The sequence below is a fragment of the Phasianus colchicus genome, chromosome 1 (genome assembly GCF_987193195.1).
Source record: "Phasianus colchicus chromosome 1, bPhaCol1.hap1.1, whole genome shotgun sequence".
In the NCBI taxonomy this organism is placed as follows: Eukaryota; Metazoa; Chordata; class Aves; order Galliformes; family Phasianidae; genus Phasianus; species Phasianus colchicus.
Window position 1 is genome coordinate 62,873,499 of NC_143436.1, and position 21,538 is coordinate 62,895,036.

At 42.8% G+C, this 21,538-nt stretch overlaps 2 protein-coding genes and 1 long non-coding RNA gene across 4 annotated transcripts; 1 reads left to right on the plus strand and 2 right to left on the minus strand.

Moving 5' to 3' along the window:
- Positions 1–619: 619 nt before the first annotated feature.
- LOC116226769 (aldo-keto reductase family 1 member B1-like) lies at positions 620–7,729 on the minus strand. Its single transcript, XM_090145578.1, has 10 exons — positions 7,589–7,729; positions 7,017–7,184; positions 5,740–5,856; positions 4,477–4,554; positions 3,783–3,905; positions 3,206–3,306; positions 2,960–3,041; positions 2,380–2,463; positions 1,536–1,618; positions 620–1,203 (listed from the first exon to the last, which is right to left on the minus strand). The coding sequence occupies exons 1-10, from the start codon at positions 7,652–7,654 to the stop codon at positions 1,161–1,163; spliced, it is 945 nt and encodes a 314-aa protein (XP_090001704.1). The 5' UTR covers positions 7,655–7,729; the 3' UTR covers positions 620–1,160.
- LOC149919661 (uncharacterized) lies at positions 5,863–15,079 on the plus strand. The gene is made up of 5 exons (XR_016468879.1): positions 5,863–6,196; positions 6,964–9,489; positions 9,920–9,986; positions 10,222–10,393; positions 15,005–15,079. It is a non-coding gene; the product is annotated as an uncharacterized LOC149919661 (long non-coding RNA).
- On the minus strand, positions 10,440–19,494 carry LOC116226882 (aldo-keto reductase family 1 member B1-like). Of its 2 annotated transcripts, XM_090145562.1 has the most exons (10): positions 18,386–19,494; positions 17,936–18,103; positions 16,951–17,067; positions 15,718–15,795; positions 14,978–15,100; positions 14,424–14,530; positions 14,178–14,259; positions 13,311–13,394; positions 12,244–12,326; positions 10,440–11,700 (listed from the first exon to the last, which is right to left on the minus strand). In XM_090145562.1, exons 1-10 carry the CDS (start codon positions 18,449–18,451, stop codon positions 11,658–11,660), a joined length of 951 nt encoding a protein of 316 aa, XP_090001688.1. In that variant the 5' UTR covers positions 18,452–19,494; the 3' UTR covers positions 10,440–11,657. The 2 variants fall into 2 exon arrangements, with proteins under 2 accessions (XP_090001688.1, XP_090001695.1); XM_090145569.1 differs by lacking the exon at positions 15,718–15,795 and having other exon boundaries at positions 18,386–19,489.
- Positions 19,495–21,538: the final 2,044 nt, after the last annotated feature.

Genomic DNA, 21,538 nt, shown 5'->3' on the forward strand with positions numbered 1-21,538 from the left:
ATACCATGCTGTTGCAACACCTGCCTGCTCTCTTAGTACTGCTCAATGACATACCCTCCTTTTCTGCATCTTCCTCCATCAGGGAAAGGCTTTTCCAGAGAAAGCTCTACTCTTACACAACACTAGTTAAATCAGGCCTATCCCAGTTATCGTGCTGTCACAGGTTGAAGGGAATATGACACTTAATCCAGTTGAGGGTGTCAGGCTTTGGGCAGCAGCCCGGTATCAGCACTTTGAAGTAGAGGGTGCAAGGTGAAACTGCTATTCAATATTAGGTGACACTGCTTCCATTCTCTATACAGTCTGTTAATTATAGAGAAATGCCAGCACAGGCTCTTAGCTAAATCAGTTTGCAGTGGTAGCACCATACAGCCTTCTAGCAGCTTTCAGTTATGGTTTCCTGGTGCTTCTTGATACACAACCCATACTATGGTATGCCACATCTTGTGCTGCCATCTGCCTTATTCCATCAACTAAAGTGTATTGTACGTGGGTATTAAACACTTGAGCAAGATAAAAATCCCATGACATAGTTTAAAATGTACAGTTGTTTCAGATGATATTTTTAAACAACAGTGGTTTACCAGTTTTTCCATATTAGACAAGAGCTTCCAAGCCATTACTAGTCAAACTTCTTTATTTTTGAGAGAATACAAACAAGTCACAGTTCAGTTTGGGTTGGTAGAGAATGTGACTGCAATACAGCCACTATGCATGTAGATCAGACATTCTTCATTTCAAGAAAAAGCTTTGAGTTGTGTTCTAGAAGTGAATAGTTGTCTTTCATCTCCACACACTGATTACATAGCTCATTCTTTTTGTGCTCAGATATCATTACCCTACAGCCTTAAGTAGTGTTGATGTTAGACAGAAGATTAAAAATAAAAGAATATAGATCAGTTGCTAGTTAGTTTTTAGTGTTCTGTTTTGCCATTTCAGCCAGGTAAATACAAGTACCCAATGAGTAAAGAATTATTACAGCCAGTAACTATAGTCTGCATTTTGTTCTTCAGAGCAACTTCACTATTTTGTTCTACCAAAGAAAGTCTCTTTGCTGTCAGGATAGATATAGTGTACAAGGTACATAGTGGATCACAGTAGGTAGTGGTAGAAACTCATTAGACCCTACAGGCCTCCAGGAGGTCAGGATAAAACTATTTTCAGTATTCAGCATTGAAAGGATACTCCTTGTGGTTTCTGCACCTGAAGGAAGACGAAGATGAGTGATTATAGGTAAAATAAATGCTGACAAGATAGCAGTTACTGACCTTCAAACTAAAGCTTTGTCTGGGTATATGCTTCCATGGTGCATATTTGCAAGTGACAGCTCACTCTGCCTGTCACTAGCCAGCTCCACAGAAGCTGACATCAGTTTACTATAATCTCAACAAGGAAAAAAAAAAGTTTAAAACTTGCTAATTGCTTCACTTTTCTAATATGGAACCAGTGTTACTAACTAGAACCTTCCTATATTAGGAACTCACAGGTACTTGTAAAGAGCGTTGAAAAATTGAGGGAAACAAGCTGTCACTTACGTGACCATTTCACAAATTCTCCAGTTTCTGTTAAGGCTGAGAATAGTTGCCATCTCTTCTTTAGTCAGTTCAAAGTCAAACACCTAACAAGGAAAAACAGCTGGAAATCACCTCATTGAACAAATTGAACTGATAGCAAAGCTCACAAAAGAGCAAGTCCACAAGAGAAGAGATGTTGGTTATGAATGGCTTCATGAGGTCAGGGGAGAGGGGGAAGAGGGGAAGGAAGAGCCTGCTTGGATCCCCATGTCAGAAAGAATTAAAACAACCAACCAACAAAAAACCCTAAAGTTGCAGTTAGATTTATTGGCTGTTGCAAGAAGTTTCATATGCACTTAGGTGCATTCTGCAACATTATTTGTTGAAGATGCAATTCTTTCCAGTTCTAAATAAAGATTTGGAAGATTTCAGTATTCCAATATATTTGTTTCTTCTAAAATCCTGATGTCCAACATCAGGAAAATACCAGCAACTTAGCAGTTAGAGGAATAATATACTTCACTGACATCAGGATTCTTACCACTGCTTATGCTATATAAGCTTCTTTGGCATGCTACTGCACTTGTGCTCCAAGCAAGCCCTGCAGGCCAATTCATTTCATTTACTTTCTGCAGAATAGGAGACAATGTAAAGATGACTTGTAGTGTTATCAGGACACTGTTTCCAAGGCCTCTGTCAACCTCTCTTCTGCAATTACAGTTTTCACTTCAGAATTCACTTAGCCCTCAGTACAGGTAAACATGCAGATAGAAGAAGCCCTGTGCTCTTATCTGAGAAGGACTTGGGAAGGCTGAGAAAGGATCCCTGCTTGCTCTGAAGGGGAAGGTCACTTGTAATCACTCACCTTGAAGTTCTCTACAATGCGTTGTGGTGTGACAGACTTGGGGATCACAATCACATTTCTCTGGATCTGGAAGCGAAGGAGAACCTGCAGGAAAAAGAGACCACTGAGAGAGAGGACAGGTGCTTTTCCACAGAAGCTGAGCAGTCAACAGCTGTTTTCATCTGAGGTAGAAGCACTTACATAGAAATGAGCTTCAAACCATTCCTGTCCTTGTGGTTTAGATAGTGCTTCCGGAAGAGCAAAGGGTGAAGTGACAGAGCCCCTCATGGGAAGTCTCCTTTCTCCAGTTTTGATATTATGAGACTTTTCTTACCATCTAGACATTCAGTAATTTATGCAAGTTTTTACTGTCTGCAACAGGGCCTGAGAGGGGACATGCAATTGAAGATGGCTCAAGAATCTTCATTGAGGGCCAAAGATTTTCCTCCAGCATATGCAGGATGGCTGTTACGCAGCCTGCAATACTGCTTGTTAACACCACTGGGAACCACTACAGTTCACTGGGAATATATAGACCTGAAAGAGGGTATATACCCTGTACATTTTCCTTAATGGATATTATTTTCTGGTGCCCACCTACCTGTGCCGGGGTTTTGTTGTGCTTTGCTGCAATCTCTTTAATCTTGGGATTATCCAGAATGGCAGGCTCCTCTGGTGTGGCCCTACAGAGAGAAAGAAGAAGAAATGGCAAAGAGCCACTCTAAAAGGTTTCTAACCAGAAATAATTAACTACTGCATATTTGTGTATACACATAACTGAAAGAGAAATGGTGCAGGTGATCTGAAAGTTTTAAACTTAAGCCATGTTAACTCATTTTTAAATTACCTTTCAGGCCGTCCAAGGGGACAATATGCTGTCACAGTGATTCCTTTGGATTGGCAATAGTTGATAAGCTTCTCCTGGGAAAGGTATGGGTGACACTCGATCTGCCAACACAGGAGCAGACAGGTAGATATAAAACTACAGTAATGCTCCAGAGATTTTTTTCCCCCCCAAATCTTAAGTTTCCTAATTATAGGCTGTCTTAATCTTTGCCCGCAGGTGGGCTGTGGGATAATACAAACCCATAATTCTGTAGGGCACTAATTTTTATACGGAGTCCTTATATACATTTCGGATTTTGTTCTAAGAAGTTTCATAAAAATCCTTGATTACACAATCACAGCTCATTTATATGTTCTTTTATCACTAGAAAGAATGTTTCACAAAGAAATATTCCTATATCTGTAAACAGTGCCACAGCAAGGTGAGAAAAAGTTTCTCAGTCCTTTTAGTACCTAGTACAGTGGGAACTGAAATACATACTGTGATAGTCCACTTTGTTCTCCCCTTTTCCATATCCTCATGCAACTATAATTAGATTGTTGTAATTCCTGAAAACTATTCACTATTAGCAACTTACCTGGTTGTTTGCAGGCTTGTGTTTCAGTCCTGGCTTGTTCAAGAGTCTTTCAGTCTGCTCATGGTTGAAATTGGAGATGCCAATGGCTTTTACCAGACCAGCATCCACCAGCTCTTCCATGGCCTAATAGAGAGGCAGCAAAGTTACCATCCATGATGCAAGACAGGGCCTGAACACATTCTTCCTGATGTTCCTTGTTTCCTTTCACAAGAAGGGAGAAATAACTGGCAGGCTTGCCCAACTTAACTCTTGGGGAAGAATGGGTACTGGTAATTTTTTGCCCTGTCTTTCATTGTCTTCCACCCAAGCCCAAAAAAATCAGTTATGACTGAGAAATTCATGCTGAATTACACAAGGAAAAGTATATCACCAGCCTCTAATCTACTATTGTGACAGCATTGGAGAGCTATGCTCTAGGATGATGGCAAGATTATAACCTAAGTTGTTTTTATTTCTGTAAAACACTTGTACCTGAGTAGTTCAAGAACTGCATGAGAACAACTGTACAAATGTCATGGTCAAGCAAAGAACTATTTTAACTTCAGATTGTTCTGCAACTCCCCTGGAAGTAATCTGAATTTACTTCTGTACATTCTTACTAAAGAAGTCTGCATCCATGCAAGAACCACACTGTGACTACTGAAATATCACTGCTTGGGATAGAAGACATAACTGTCATTGTGGCTAAGCTTACCTCCCATGTTTGCAGAATATCAGCATTGCTGGGTATAGACATGCCTTTGTCATCTGTGGGAAACAGGTCCTCTCCTGCCTGTCAGCAAGAAAGAAAGTGTTTGAAAAAAATCTGTTGAGAAGTTTATCTAAGACAGTGACAGCTCAGGTCCAAGACAGCTTAAACTTCTGGTGCAGTCAAGAATACCAGTTCTTTCTACAGCCATTTCTTCCTTCCTGCATTAAGTGAGCAATTGGAGGTATTTCTGGCCAATCAAGGCAGATATTTCTGCTGCACTCCTCAAAGCAATGACTCACCTAAACACCTACGGGGAAAGAAAACACTCAGATCCAGATTGAGGTAAGAAATTCATATGCATCACTTCATGTGGTATTCTTTTTTCACCCATTTAAGAAGTGATTTCTCCCCCCCCCCCCCCAGAAGTGCATCACAGAACTTAATTTCTGATAAAGGTAATACATAGCTTTGGCCAATACTAAACCAAATCTGTTGAAAAGAGATATTATGTACTGTGGCAATTCATCCATGGCAAAGCTCAAGAATGCTGTTATCATGCCAGGAAAGTCAGAAGAGCCTTTGAGTGCAAGCTGTGTCAAGACAGCAAGACTAAACTGCGTCTAACAACTGAGTTTGTTGCTGCTGCAAGGAGAGTTTCATTTTTATGGCTTTGTTAACAAAGCTAAAATAGAACATGAAGTTAAGCAATTCAGAAGCAACAGGTGGGATGGAGACCACTCACACTGTAGCAGGAAGAAGGTAAGACTAGAAATAATCAAACTCAGACATCAGTCTGAAAGACTTCAGCTCCACAGAAGTCGCCCCTTTTGCAACGCAGGGTTTGTGGAACAACAGTAAGGCTCCTACAGCAAGGGAGAACTCAGTCTATACTGAAATAAGGACTCAGTAATTGAAAGCAGAAATGGAAAACAGAAACATTCTCTAGATTTGATTCTGTAACATGCAGAGAAAAGAACCTGTCAGGCAGCAAGATGTAGCCTGCATTCCACAAAACATGATTTTCAGAGAAGCATATTTTGGATTTGTAAAAGAGAGGGAGAAGAGCCTAGCTTGTGCCTGCAGCTCAGAGATCTGCCTCCAGTTTTGTTTCTGTCACAACTTACGGTAAGAGGGGCATGCAAGTAGCATTCTCAAGAATAAAGATCAAGGGTTTTTCTCAGTGCTAGCAATTATTGGGCTGTAAAGCCATATAAGTCTTCAAAAGCAGTGATCATGAAAGAAACACGTGCATCCCCATTATCATACCTTGAACCCAAAAGGCCAGTGCATGAGGTAGAGATCCAGGTAATCCAGTTTCAGGCTGGCAAGTGTCTTCTGGCAAGCTCCTTTCACCAGAGGCTTTTCAAAGAATGTGCACCACAACTGGAGACAAAAAGACAAGCCATACCATGACCTCCTGGGTTAAAGCTTTTCAGTGTTCTCCTGGACTAGATAAAAGCACTCCTTCTTTGGAAGACAATGTGGAAGTACACCAACGTATTGCTCTTAAAATGGAGCTTCCTCTGTGAGCTGGACCAGATTGTTATGGCAAGAGCGGCACATGAATAGGATCATATACAAAGAATCTTCTGTTTCTCAGTTAATACCACCTATGCTATTCCCTTTTACACAGGGTCTGCCCTTGCAGTAAATGCCTTCAGAAATGAAGACAGATACCTGTCAGATATGACTATGCCTGGAACTTCTGCACTGAACATAGCAGGTAATGCCACAAAGATGAATCAACTCCCCATTTTCTTTAATAAGCAAGAATGTCCACACTCACATCTTATCTAGTATATGTGCAAAGCAGATGTTGTTCCAAGATGCCCAGAACCTCATCTTGCTTACACAGAAGAGAGGCATAAACCCCACTGCCAGAACAGAGTTGCTCCATAGGCACCAACCATCGCGAAGGCTGTCTCTTTTGGCATCAACAAGGTGCAGCTACCACATTGCCAGTGCCTCTGTACCAACTGATGGCTACAAGTTAGTTATCTCAGAGCCCTGCATCACTGATTTTTACATCCCTTGATGCTTCTCTTTTTTTTTCCTACTCCAGCAGGAATATGAAGTGCAGGGCCACGTTCCCCCCCTCCTTCTTCTGTTTGTCCCTCAGTTCTTCTGCTTCTCTTCAGAAGACTGCCAGAGTGCAGAAGGGATGTGGTGCTCAAGGTGTTATTGAACTTCTAGGGGAATAAAATCAGTCTGACTTCATTCAGTATTATCTGGCTAACTGGGGAATAAAGCTGTCAGCAGTTATGACTCTTTTCTCTGCTCAAACCTCAAAGAACTTACATTCCTATTCAGTGGCTACAACAACAGAATCAATATCATTAGACATCTGAGAGGTATAAACTGTATCATTGTGGCTATGGGATGAAACAAGAAGAGTACCAAGAGTCATTTCATTTGCACTATGAGTTTCACCATGACATTGCATAAGAATGCTTCAAGTCTTAAGTTTTGTTTTTTTTAATTTTACTACAGCAATATCACTGGTCAAGTATGCCAACCTCTACCCAAGGCCATTGGACGCTTACCTTACTGACAATGAAGAGGTCCTCTCGTTTCACAACGCCTTCCTTGATTTTCTGCTGGATCCCATCCCCAACCTCCTTCTCGTTCTGGTACACATAGGCACAGTCAAAGTGGCGGTATCCAGCATCGATTGCAGCCATCACTGCAGATTCCACCTTACCCGGTGGAGCCTGGACAAGATAAGGGTACGATACATTATGGTTTGGGACCCTTACATACTGTTTCTGAAGTAGGCAGAGAAACACTGAAAGAAAGGCATTTCAGAGTTCTTCCAAAACACTTTTTTAAGCCTGTACACACAGCACGCAGAGGCACCAGGGCCAGAGCCAGCCTCCAGCCATCCACCTGCTGTTCCCGTGCGGGTCCCAGCTTTGTCCAGCAGAGGCCCCGCAGATTCAGATCGTAGCCCTTCCCCACGCTGCTGCCCAGAGGCCACAGCAGCTGCCGGCCAGGAGGGCTTCAGCTCGGCAGAGGCAGCTCAGCGACCCGGACCCAGAACGGGCGACACAGACTCGCCACTGCCGAGCGCCGGGCCACCTCCTCCGGGCGCTGCAAGCCGCGGGAGTCCCATTACCTTCCAGGTGCCCAGCCCCACCATGGGGATTCTGGCCGTGGTGCCCAGGCGCAGACAGGTCGCCATGCTCGACACGAAGACGGCTACCCCTCGCCGAGGCCTTTAAGCCCTGCCCCGCTGTGGGCACTGCCTCCTGCCGCCCCGCCCCGGAGCGGGGAGCTCCGCCTTCCTGCGCGGTGCGGCTGTGTGCTGGTGGGATGGGCTGAGTGGAGACTGTGTGACGGGGTTTTGCCTCTGCGCAGCTGGCGTGTAGGGGGAAAGACTGGTGCTCAGGAGGAGTTCAGGAAAACACTGTTAAAAAGGAGTTTGTTTTGGATGCCAGGGGACGATTTTATTTTGTCATATGTTTTTAAAGCTGCAGAAAAACAGTGAGTGTTTCTGGGCGTTACAGTGATCATGCCATCTGTCTGTTTAAAGGGCCTGTAGTTTTACATTGGCAACTTACTTGAAAGAGTTGGAAAGACGTGTCCTTCTGGAGGAGAGGTCATGGTGCAGTTTAAAAATGCTTGATTTATCAGCGGGATTTGGGAAGTGCTCCACAGTGGAATGTTAAGGCAGATTTGGAGACTTCACCTCTTCCTTGTATTTGGAGAATTTATTCAAGGAATGCACCAGCCTGTTTTTCTCTGGGTGCCTCTCCCACAGCAGACAGCCAGATCCTTTTTGCTTTGTGTAACCAAAGGTAGAAAAGGTGATGAGTTTTTAGTCTTGCTCTTGTTTTGTTTCCGGAACATCAGCGGGATGTGATTTCAGTACAGCTACACAACTCAGCACATGTATTTCATCCTCTGTTCGCAATTCCTTCGAAGTGAAAAATGCAAAAGGACACATCTTGCCTTGACTGTGATGCTTTCTACAGAGATCCTGAAGACAAGTTAAAGTGATAGTTTGCTTCTACTCTTCTATGTATTCACAAGGTACCCAAGTTTGTGTTGTGCTGGCATTATGTTAGCACCAGCATTACCATTCTCAGAAACAGTGAATGGTAAGTGTACTTTAACTCTTGGGGTAGGAATTGCCAGAATCAATCAGGTTTTGTACTGAAGCAGTGCCAGGATGAGTTGGTGGCATCAATAAGATGTGTTCTGCTGGTCTGTGAAAGCTTGGCAAGTTCAGCTATTTGGATAGTAAGAAGGCATCTCCAGTAAGAAAGAGGACAAAACACCTTTTTCTCCTGAGCCTGGCATTTTTGGGGAGAGGCTTCAAAGAATTACATACTGTGGCAAGGATCATGTGATGACAAGTTGAGTAGAATAGTTCCAGTTGGAAGGGTCCTATGGAGAACATTGAGTCCACTTGCCAGACTGTTTCAGGTACATCAGGGCTAACCCTGAATTGATACAAAGACAAAAATGAGAACACCACCTTATAGAAAGTAATCATCTCTGATTTATTTGTTTCCCAAGAGCAGTGCTCTGGAACTGGAAGCCACTTCCATCCACTTCTTCATAGCCCCTCTCTCACACAGGCACAGTCCTGCAGCCAGGCAGAATAGAAGCAAATGAGCTTGGTGCCAGGGAGCTCTGCGGTACAAGTGCTTTTCTGTCAAGCTGTTACCTTCCAGGTTCCCAGCCCTAGGATGGGCATCTTGGCTCCGGTGTTCAGCTACACGCAGATTGCCATGGCCCATCATGCTGCAAGGTCAGCTCTGCTGTGACTGCTTCCTGCCCAGCCCTACAAAGTTTCAGGAAACTGGAGCCCTAAGGCAGGGCATGAAACTGCTCAGAGAGCTGTCCTGTGCTGGTGCAGATGAACAATGAGAGTCATGTGAGTAGCTATACACAGGAAGATGTGCCCAGTGGTGATTTTTATCTACACTTCACAGACTGGGAGGTGAGACCCAGAGCCAGTGTTGCTGCTGAATTCCTACAGACCGCGTGGAGTGAAGTTGAGAAGTCAAAGTAGGTCCTCAGTTTTTTTCAGAAGCTGTCTTTCTTCTTGTAAATTGTGGAATTGCCTGTTAGTTGATTTTAATTATTTCCATTTATTGGTACAAGCTAGAGCTCATTCACTGAGTTGCACAGTGCAGAGGGATGGGAGTAGAGATGGCAAGAGGTGAGCTTCAGCAACATGATGTAGATGTCATTTAAATGATGTCATAAGGTAATGCATCCTTTTACACAAAAGTAGCTCAGAATCCAGATGATATAATGAAGGGTGTATTTTAGTGTTTGTAATCACAGGGACGGAATTAAGCCTGTGTGTGACAGATTGCTGCTGTGGATTTTCCTCCCCAGTCTCTTACCAATTCAACTGCATTTTATGTTCTTAAGAGTTCTTAAGAGTTTATAATGTTGAGAAGGTAAAAATCTTTCTTTTTCTCCCCTTTAGATAAAAAAAAGAGAATGAAGAGTGTTTCACTGTATATTCCTATTTTTGCAAACAGGGGATTAGCAAGGTGAGAGCATGAAGAAGTTTCCCAGTCTGGCTTGTACCCAAAATTCTCCACAGAGTACATGGAGTACATTGGAGTACATGGAGTGTCCACTTTGTTCTCCCTCTTTCTACGTCCCCAAACAACTTTAATCTAATTTTATAATCCCTGAGAACTACGTACTGGGGTCACTATTAGTGGCTTACTTGGTTGTTCGTGGGTTCATATTTCAGTCCTGACTTGTTTCGCATTCTTTCAGCCTGCTCACAGTTAATGCTGAAGATTGCAATGGCTTTTACCCAATCAGCATCAACCAACTCTTCCATGGCCTAACAGAATGCAGCAAAGTCACTATCCACGATGCAAGACAGGACCTGAATGCATTCTTCCTGATGTTCCTTGTTTCCCTTAATGAAAACTGAAAAGAACGGGTAAGCTTGCTGTATATTGTAATGTCCTTATGAGCATATGTGGTGCAGCTCTGTCGGAGAAAAGACCACGGGAGACAAGTCTCATGCTATCATGATCAACAGGTCTCAACTTTATTAAGTATATCGTGGCTATTTATACATGAAATAATTAGCTCATACATATTGCAAAAGTGAAGCTCATGATTGGAAATTCCTCTAATACCCTTGAAGTGGCATTTGTCTGCTTTATTGTTAAGCACTACTTTATTTATACATGTTAACAGAGCATTCTGCAAAACACTCCTTAACCGTTCACACAGGTGCTTAGCCAGTCAGAGCCGTGAGATGGTCTTTCTTCTTCTGAAGGTGTCCTTGGTTCTCATGCCGCTTATCTTGCTCTGCAGCTGCTGCTCTGTGCAGTCCCCCCGACTCCAGAGCTGCTGCTCTGAACAGTTTTTCCTTACGTTCCCACACAGCTCTATGACTATCTACTTTATCCCATTTATTTCATCGTCGTTTTCCTCACAGTGATCTTTGGCTGGTATTTTAGCTGTTTTCCCCAGTATGACAAACTTCCATTGCTTCTTACAGCATAGTGAGCAACTTTGTATCATGGTGCACTATAACTCAGAATGATTTATATGAAACCCCAGAAAATGTCTTTGCACCTGGTGGATACAAAGATAAAGGAAGTCTATAGTTGCTTCAGTGAAGCAAGGATCGTTCAAAAACAAGACTAATTCACATACCACGTAAAGTTAAAGTGGAAAGTTTTAGAACCAACACGCATAAATTCCTTATTGCTAAACTAATATAGTGGTCCTTAAAGTAAGATATATTAGTCCCTATTGCTAAACAAACCTATTTCAAAGTTACTTTTATTTAAAATATGGGAGACTTGTCATGCAATGGTGGATGTCTGTTAATTCTTGTGGATTCTCAGCCTCTGCTTTGCATTGATGCAAGACTAAAGGCACTTGCTGAATGGTGGTTCAGGTGTTCAGACTGTCCTTATTTTCTGCTGGGCAGTTCTACCAGATACTTCATTAATCCTTCTCTCTTTTGATAGGCAGAAAATTATTACATCTCACAATTTATTCTACTGAACTCTTCTCTTTCTGTCTTTCAAAGAATGAACTCAGACAGAATCAGTGGAGTAAATGTACTTTGACTTCACTGGCAGCAACAGGACAGACGCAGTAAGAAAGCTGGATGCAGAACTCAAAGCTAGGGGAGAGGCACATGAAACACCAGGGGTCTAGAGAAGGTCCGGTTACAAACAGCATCAGTATTCTGCATGGAAAGGGTATTCCTTATGTGTTCTGGCCCTGAAAGAAATCAAAAAGAGAGAATACTTTTAATGGCTAAAGCATGTGTTAGATTGAGGTGTGTTCAGTGCATGGAGGAACCATGAAAGGGGGATTTTAAGGGGCCTTGGGCAATCTGATGTAGTGTTGGAACTGGGTGATCTTTAAGGTCCTTTACAACCCAAGCCATTGTATGATTTTATGATTTTATGATTCTGTAACTATGATCTGAACTGTGTAATTGCTGGAAGATTATGTGAAGATATGCATCCTGATTTTTCTAATGTGGAGAAAGGCAAAGTACTTTCTCAGAATCCATCTTTGTAGTTCATCTTAGAGAATTTCCTGGAAACTGAATTGTTTTTAGTTTTTTCCTTTATTTTCAAAATGAATATATTTACCTGTCTGATGAAAAAATATTTTTGAGACATACCTTCTATTACTTGAATTAGTAACTTTTATCAGTAAATTGAATTTCATGCTGCCTAGTAGCTCTGACAGAAATTTCTCTGTAGAGTTGATTCAAAAGGTAAGACTTGAAAGTAAAGAATTGTTGTCCCTTACTGGCTCATTTGACAGATCCTCCAGTTCCTGTTAAAGCTGAGTAGGGTTGCCATCTCTTCTTTAGTCAATTCAAAGTCAAAGACCTAACAAGAGAAAAAAGCTGGAAATCACCTCTTTGAAATAAATGGAACATCGTGAAGAAGATAGACAGGATGAGAAATTGGATTCAGAGTGGAGGATCCATTTTCCATCGTGGACTGCTGACATAAGGGATAGAAGACAGAACTTTTTATGAACACAAGAAATTCTTTATGAGCATTGCTCTTTCTACGTAGGTTGTTCTGGAAGAAATGTCTCTACTTATTTCTCTGGAAAGTACAACAGATACAAAGAGCGCAATAACATTAATTGATAGAGGAGATTCTCTGCTATGATGGACTGTTTTTCAACATAGTCACTACCATTAGCCATACATTTTCACTAGTTATGAACAAGAGCCTGCATGCTGCGCTTATAAAAATCTGTTCAGCGGAGGAGATGCAGTGTTGTTTTGCTAGTGCTGAAACGCACCACCTCAGTATGCTCTCACCTAGAGTTTGGTCTCCGTAAACATTCTGCAATTGCAGATGAATGTCAATGGGTGCAATTCTTTCCTACAGGCAGGAATTGAATTCCACGTTTTGCTTCATGTACACTTCTATTTCAGATATCATTATGTTAGACTACCCCTCTGCTGCCATGTGTCACATGACAACAGTATGTAAGGGAATACCGTTGGGAAGGTTCAGCATTTACTGCCATGCTACCGTCATCCACCTCTGACATTGTGAACTAACATAATAAGATGGGAGACATTGCTTTAGGAGTAGCTCTCATACATCAGATTTTTCCTCCTTGTTACTACACTTGGTCTTCAACTAAGCCCCGATTAATCCTTAGAGCAACAAAATGAGTAATACCATAAAAGTCCTTTCTAATTGTATCCTTTTCTTAGCCCTCGGTAGAAATAAACAAGCGGATAGAAAGAGCCCTGTGGTCCTACCTGAGGTGGACTTTGGGAAGGCTGAGAAAAGATCCCTGTTTGCTATGCAGGGAGAAGTGACGCCAGGTCACTTGTATTCACCCACCTTGAAGTTCTCCACAATGCGCTGTGGTGTCACAGACTTAGGGATCACAATCACATTTCTCTGGATGTGGAAGCGAAGGAGAACCTGCAGGCAAAGACCACAAATCAGAGAGAAGACAGGTGGAGGTGTTGCCATAGAAGCCGTGTGTGTTTAACAGCAGTTTGCCTGAGCTGCAGCCACTTTTGTAGGGATGCCTTTCAAGTCATTCCTGTCCTGTAGCCTGTGTAGTGCTTCCTGACGAGCAATGGGCTAAGTGGTGGATCCCCACATGGGAGCCTTCCTCTCCAGTCTGGTTTTGGGACAGTAGTTATTTTCTTTCTTACTTGGACTTTCAGTAATTTAAGCAGAACTTCAAAATGATTTCAAACTAAAATAGTGAGCAATTTTGATTGGGTATAAGGAGAATTTTTTTTTACAGTAAGGGTATTGAAGCACCGGAAGTGTTTGCCCAGCGACATGGTATATTCCTGGTCCTTGGTGGCATTCACAATCAGGCTGGCCCAGGCTCTGTGTAGCTTGACCTAGCTGTAGATGTCTCTGTTCGGTGCAGGGATTGGACTAGATGACCTTTAAGAGTCTGTTCCAACACAAACATTTCTACAATTCTGCAATTCATTTTCTGTAACAGGAGTTGTGGTGAGAAAGGATGCCTAAAGATGGGACAAGAATCTTTTCTTGGTTGATGGCAAAAGAAACAATAGTGGCATATATTGGAGGCCATAGAAGCAACAGTCTGCATTGTTAGGGAATAATGAGAGGAGTGCCACAGCTTGCAGAGAATGGATTTAGTTTTTATCTGCTGCTCAGGTGTATTTTTTTAATGACTGTGTTACAGGAAGCAGTACCCACCATCTAGCTGCCACATACCTGTGCTGCTGTTTTGTTGTGCTTGGCTGCAATCTCTTTAATCTTGGGGTCATCCAGAAGAGAAGGATCCTCTGGCTTAGCCCTACACAAAGAGCAGAAGATCAATGGCAAGAAACCTCCATAGGAACAGCCATCGTAGCAACAGATATCTGCATCTTGGTAATGGATAATGATTAATGGAGTTCTAGAAGGAATAGTTCAAGCAAAATTTGTGCCAGCTCCCTTGCCAAATGCCAGTGATCTTACCATGGTCTGTCAGGAGAGCCAAAGGGACTATATGCTGTCACAGCAATCCCTTTGGATTGACAGTAGTTGATCAGCTTCTCCTGGATCAGGTATGGATGACATTCAATCTGGAAACACAAGAGGGTAGAGGATGATGGTGTCAGAACCACTGTGATATTGCTGTGTGCCAATAGTTAACACCAAAAGCAGTTACAGTCTGCCTTTTGCACAAACGGAGTAATGTCTTGGGTGACAACATGTCCTTCATTTTGTCTTAAAAACCTATTGTCGTGTAAAGTTTTTAGTCTGCAGAGGTTTAACTAGGCTGTGTCATCTTTATCCTTCCAGAAGGAATGTTTCTGGAAGAACTACGTCTCCATTTGCAAACTGTGGTTCATCAAAGTGAGAGACAAAAGGTGAATGTGTCAGTGCTTTTTGTACACAGAAATATCCACAGAGCTGGATTAAGGATAAATGTCTTCTTCACATTGTTCTCCTTTTCCATCTCCCCATTCAATAGATCAGGTCTTCATAGTCAAAGAAGAATGTATAAGTGGGATCACTTATCAGCTTACCTGGTTGTTTGCAGGCTTGTATTTCAGTCCTGGCTTGTTCAAGATTCTTTCAATCTGCTCGTGGTTGAAGTTGGAGATGCCAATGGCTTTTGTCAGACCAGCATCCACCAGCTCTTCCATGGCCTAGCAGAAAGAGGAGCAAAGTCAACATCTGGTATGGAAGATGGATCCTGAAGATGCTCTTCTGTAGCATGATTCCCCATTCCCTTAAGATGCACAGATTAACTATTTAGATCCACAGTGCTTCCTGAGGGAAATGCCAGTGCAATCTTCCCCTATGCTCACTCCTTGACATTGTGAAAAATCACACCCCGTTGCAAGAGGAAAAGAACAATGATAACAGTTTGCTGCTGAAGTGAACTGAAGTGTTGTGCCCCTGACTATCGGAAAGATCACCACCTGGAATGTGTTTATTCTTGCAAAATGTGTTTGAGCAGTTCAGGAACTGCCTGAGAACTTGTGGTGAACTGGACAGTTGTTATGGTCAAGCTGAGATTTTCTTCCATCTCTTGTGTGGTCTGCAGCTTCCCTGAAAGAGATTTTAGTGCTCACTGTTGTTAAACCCTCAAAGCGCAGTAGTGTGGAAGTAATGACTAAGCATATAGGCATCTATCTTGTATTACCTTTAATTCAAGTTGATGTACGTGACAGAACAGATCTGTGATGGCTGAATGCAATGAAAATGTGGAAAGGACTGTCAAAGGCAGAGAAAACTGGACTGCTTCTGTGGTTGGACTTACCTCCCATGTTTGTAGAAGGTCAGTGTTGCTGGGTATAATCATGCCGTTCTCATCTGTGGGAAACAGGACATCTCCCGCCTGTCAGTTTAGATTAAAAATGTCTGTAACATTCCCTTTAAGGAAGCTGGCTTTGTAAGTAAATCTAACAGGAATATTGGAATCTAAAGCTAGTAGTACATGAAAAAAACCCTGCATGTTAGTTCCCATCATAAAATAGTACAGTTTTCAACCACTTCTTTTTTAATACAAGCAGTGTCATGGCATTCTTTCTATCAACTATCTTCATTATGGCACGAAATTCTTCTGGATCCCTCATTTACCCTTCCTGCAGGGGGTACATTTGAAATGAACAGCCATTGTAGTTGTGTGAGTGAAAGCTGTGTAGCACGTGCTTGCACCAGGGAGGCTTGAGCTTGGTTCAAGTTCTTCCTCCATGTTGGGGATGTAAAGGCTCTTGAGTGAAGAATGATCCTGGGATGGAAGAAAGTATTCTGACAGTTTTAAGGGATGTGATATTTGTGGCTACAGTGGTTTATCTTGTGTTGATAGGGAGTCTACCTTGCTAGTTATATTGTTTTGCAGGCAGATGTTCCACTTGGGCTCTGTATCATGCACTGGCCACATGGTACAGCATGCAAGTGGAAAAAAACCCTGCAGACCCTGAAGACAATAAAATCAGGAGAGAGGTTGCAGTGGGAGAGAGAGAGGAAAAGTGCACTTTGAAACATGGGATGCCCTGTTGAGACTACCGTTCGAATCTATCACTAGCATTTTCCTATTCCCTCTCCTACTTGGTGTTTCACCTTCTCTCGGGGGTCAGTAAGTAATATTGCATTTGCTTGGGGAGTTTCTGCTTGCTACTTACTCAGGTTATCTGAGTGCAGGCCTATGTGTGTGTATGCGTGTGTTGAATAACATTCATTACTCTCTGTGCTGCCTTGAGTGCCTGAGTGTGTAGCTGCTTGCTTCTGCTCCTGAAACATCCTGTCTTTCAGATCCAAATGTACCCTCAATCACTCCCCCATTATCGAGAGGACAGATGATGTCATGCAAGCAGTGCTCTTGTGGGCACAAATCCAGAGCCTGGCTCACATGGCCAGAGTAGAGCTGAATGAGCAGTGCCAGAGAGATGTGATATTTCAGGACAGGAACAACAGTGGTGCTGAAAGCATAGCTGGCAGCTCTGAAGATCCTACCCAAGAAAGCATGTCAGTGGAAATGCCATTACTGTACCTTGAAGCCTGAAGGCCAGTGGATGAGATAAAGATCCAGGTAATCCAGTTTTAGATCGGCAAGGGTTTTCTGGCAGGCTCCCTTCACAAGATGTTTTTCATGAAATGTGGAAAACAGCTGGAGACAAAAAACCAAGCCACACTCAGCAGAGAACAGTGAGCCTCAATACTGAAATAAGAACTGAGTTGCTCCACAGTCACCTGCCACTGCAGTGCTCATTTCCTCTGCTGTTCATCAGGGTGTTGTTAGCACACTGGTAGTGCCTCTGAACGAACCCATTACTTCAAGTGATCTCAGAGCTGTGCGTCACTGATTTCTAACTTTGTTCTGCCTACTTGGCTCTCCATCTCTTTTCCTGCTCCCCTTCACCCATGCCCATGCTGTGCAGGTGTTCTCTGAGCTCCAGTAGGGGCATGAGGTGCAAGGCCATTGCCTTCCTCATGCCGCAGCACTTCTCCTTCCCCTCTACGAAGAGCCAGGCTGTGGTGCAGAAGCACATAGTGCATTGGGTGGAGGAAGAGTGGCTATTCTTCAGGGATATGTATAGAAGGAACCATTCACAGGGAGAGAATGAGCTGAAGGAAGGAAGGAAGGGCTTCCCCTTGGCTTTAGAGACAGGTCCTTGCTAGTACAGTGCTGTCTTCTCCAGGTGATTTCAGACTGAATGGGGAGCAGTCTGTCAGTGAACTGGGAAGAAAAGAGGGTTTCTGCCCACCTCTGCTCACAGGTCAGCAAGCTTGTTGTCCCTGTCTACAGAAGAAAACCACAATCACTGGTTTTCCAGTATCAGTGGTGCATATGCTTCATAATACTGCATAGGGACTGGGATGAAAAAGTAAGGTTGAATCAGGAATGACAAGAAGGATGTTAGGAATTGCTTCAACCTTCAGTGTAAAATTTGACTCTAAGCTACCTACTCCACGAATAGCATAGGCAGAGCATTTCCCATCCCCTGCTTTGGGATGGAAGGACATCAGAGGTTTACCTTACTGACAATGAAGAGGTCCTCTCGTTTCACAACGCCTTCCTTGATTTTTTGCTGGATCCCATCCCCAACCTCCTTCTCGTTCTGGTACGCATAGGCACCATCGAAGTGTCGGTATCCAGCATCGATTGCAGCCATCACTGCAGCTGTCACTTGTCCTGGTGGGGACTGGAAACAACAATGATTTCTGTAGAAGTTCAAATCACTGCAGTTTGAACACTGCCTGTTTCGTAGTAAAAGATGAATGGGAAAACTACCTTACAGAAAGTAACCCTCCCTGATATTATTTTTTCCCAAGATCAGTGCTCTGAAACTCAAATCCCTCCTCCTGCCATTACTCTGTAGCCCCTCTCTCACACAGGCTCAGTCCCGCAGCCAGGCAGAGCAGAAGCAAGCGATCTTGGTGCCAGGGATCTCTGCAGTACGAGTGCTTTTTTGTCAAGCTGTTACCTTCCAGGTGCCCAGCCCCAGGATGGGCATCTTGGCTCCGGTGTTCAGCTGCACGTAGGTCGCCATGGCTCCTCAGGCTGCAGGCTGGCTGTGCTGTGGCCGCTTCCTGCCCAGCGTATTTAATCGTGATGGTGCTGCCTCTGGGCGGGGAGGGATGGCAGAACTGCATGTGTATTTGATTTCTCACGTGTCTTGCAACAAGGTTGTGTTTTAATCACTTCATACAAGTTAATGTTTAATCTGAAATCAAAAGTGGCAAAAGTTATTGTCAACACAGGGCGTGCTGCAGCACAATCCATGGACTTTTCTTCCTAATCTGTTCTTTTCTAAAAGGGGGGTTGAGGGTAGCTGTGCCCTGGCACTGTTTGCTTGTGGAGGATCTTGTTCGTGTGCACAGTTGCAGGCACATATCTTGGTAGTGATTGGCAACACACTTCTGAAGTTTGCCCTGTTGGTTTCCACCTGTTTGAGTTACAGTGGCACTTTGTCCCATGACTTGGCATTAATAAAGTCAGAGGTTGAACTATAAAGATTCAGCAAACTGGAGCCCCATGACGTGGTGTGAAACTGTTCACACACCTGTCCTTTGCTGGTTCAGATGAATGGTTAGAGACACGTGAAACAGCTATATGGAGGAGGAGATCATTCCCTTGACCCAGTGGTGATTTTATCTGTACTTCAGAGAGTGGGAAGCCAGACCCAGAGCCAGAGTTACTGCTGAATTCCTGCAGAGCACACATGGTGAAGTGGGGAAGTCAAAGTAGGTCCTCATTTTTTTCAGAATCTTAAGAGGATGTCACGGAGTTAACTAGATCAGTTTATGCCCGTGACAGGGGGCAGTAGGCCCCTGCCTTCCCCACCCCCCACCTGGCCCCACAAAATGGGAAGGAAGGAAGGGGGGGGGAAAAAACAGCGGCAACAATCTATGGAGGTAAACTTATTTTACTAACTATGATATCGGAATGCAAGATAACACAATATAATACAATCTAATTGAAATTGAGACTAATAAATCAAGTAAGATATGAGAGAGAGTTCCCGAGACCGAGTCAAACCTGAAAAAGCTTGGAACGGCTAGGAAAGCACCCTCCAGAACCCACTGCCAGGCAGTAAGAGACCGTAATGTATAGGGACAGGTATGTAGAATTAGAGCATTAATACTTTAATTCCAGTACATGATGTTTTGATGTGGAATACTGAAAATCAAAAAAAAACATAAAACCATGACAGAGGACCATCTTTCTTCTTATGAATTGTGGAGTTGCCTGTTTGTTGTTTTCACTTCTAATTATTTCCAGTTATTGGTATAGACTAGAGAGAATCCTTATGCAAAAAAAAATAGGACAGAACCCAGATGATTGAGTGAAGGGTGTATTTTAGTGTTTGTATTTTAGTGTCTGTGCAGAGAGGTGGACATCCAAAAAGCAGCAACCATATTCTGACACTGCCATAGCACAAAGAGCTTGAAGTGATATATTTTGGCTTCCCAGGCAGCACCAGTGAATCTGGTTCTGAGGCCATAGGAAGGAGCACAGACACAAACAGAGGAACGTGGGGAGAGTCTGTGGGATATGAGCTTGTAACTATCCTGAAGATAAGGCGTTTAACCTAGCTGTACTAGGTGAAGTTGTCATTTTTCGAGCTTCACTAAATGAGGTGTTTTGCTGACAAAAAGAGTTGCAATTTGCCAACAAGAGGGTAACTGAAGGGATATGAGAGAGGAAGAGGATGCCAGTAAAACTGTGAGTCAGCAGCCAGCAAAGCCTTGGAGGTGCTACTATAAGAAGTGTTGACGTCAGTGAAATTTGAAATAAGTACATGATGTTTAGGCTCATTGTTCAGTCAATAGGGTGAAAATGTAATGCTCTTCTAAGTTATTAAGAGATGTGTATTCTCCCAAGAGTTTGAAGGAAACAAGATGTTACAAGACCATCTCATAGATTCTCCATTTTTTGTGTAAGCTGGGAAAGAGTGTTTCACAGTATTGCTGTATTTGCAAACAGGGGTTTAGCAAGGTGAGAGCATCATGTACTTTCTTTGTCTGCCTTGCAACCAAAATTTTCCACAGAGTGGCATTTGGAGTACATGGAGTGTCCACTTTGTTCTCCCTCTTTTCATACCCTCTACCAGCTTTATTCAGATCTTTATAATTCCTGAGAACTATGCAACTTGGTTCATAGTTATCAGCTTACTTGGTTTATAATTCAGTCCTGGCTTGTTTTGGATTCTTTCATTCTGATCACAGTTAATGCTGGAAATTCTAATGGCTTTTACCAGACTAGCATCTACCAGCTCTTCCATGGCCTAGCAAAGTGCAGTGAAGTCACTAGTCATGATGCAAGAAAAGGCCTGAATGCATTCTTCCTGATATTCCTTATTTCCCTTCATGAAAATGGAGAAAGAACTGGTGAGCTTGCCCAGTTTTATTCTCTTATGGAAAGGTGAGTAGGTGATAATTTCTGGACTGTTTCTGACATTGTACCCATCTCAAACTCTCTTTTGTTTGAGCGGAGAAATTCACACTTCATTACACAAAGAGAGAAACACCACCCATCTAGTATTTCTGGCCAATCGAGGCAGGTATTTGCACTGGGCCCCTCAAAGTGATGAGTGTCAGGTGAAAGAAAAAGATGGTAATAATTATGTGGAGATCAGGGCTGGAAGATCTTATCCCCAAGGTGTCCTTGAACCTGTACTTTCTGAATAATAATACCAAAAGTGATAGTAAAAGATCCATTAGTAGAAAGGCCTAGTTGTTTTCAGTCATTCATTAGGTGGTTAATTCCCTCTCTAGAAGCTGCAGAATTACAAAAGACTATAGTTAACATCTCAGCTATTATGAAACACCTAGAAAATGAAACAGTAGGCACTATTATTGCCCTTGAAGAAGTTCAAAGCTTAGCCAAAGAAGTATTGCAAAATGGAATTACTTTAGATATGTTATGAGTTGCACAATAATGAGTAAATGCTAGTTGTTGTTTTTATGTAGATCAAAATGTTAGAATAAAAACAGACATATGCAAGATATGGCACCAAGCTGAAATGCTACATAAAGTAAGCCAGGATGATGTAAGCTGGAGCTTAACTCACCTTTTAACCAAAATGACTCCTGGCTTCCCAGATTAGATTGGTTAACAAGTTACTTGTAGGAAT

Coding starts and splice junctions, on each gene's coding strand:
- LOC116226769 (XM_090145578.1), bottom strand. CDS start 7,654: ATGGCGACCTGTCTGCGCCTGGGCACCACGGCCAGAATCCCCATGGTG. Junction 7,185..7,588: donor TGGGGCTGGGCACCTGGAAG/GTAATGGGACTC, acceptor TATCTTGTCCAG/GCTCCACCGGGTAAGGTGGA. Junction 2,464..2,959: donor ACAACAAAACCCCGGCACAG/GTAGGTGGGCAC, acceptor TTTTTCCTGCAG/GTTCTCCTTCGCTTCCAGAT.
- LOC116226882 (XM_090145562.1), bottom strand. CDS start 18,451: ATGGCGACCTACGTGCAGCTGAACACCGGAGCCAAGATGCCCATCCTG. Junction 15,101..15,717: donor ACCTTCTACAAACATGGGAG/GTAAGTCCAACC, acceptor TCTTTCTGCTAG/GCCATGGAAGAGCTGGTGGA. Junction 13,395..14,177: donor ACAACAAAACAGCAGCACAG/GTATGTGGCAGC, acceptor CTTTGCCTGCAG/GTTCTCCTTCGCTTCCACAT.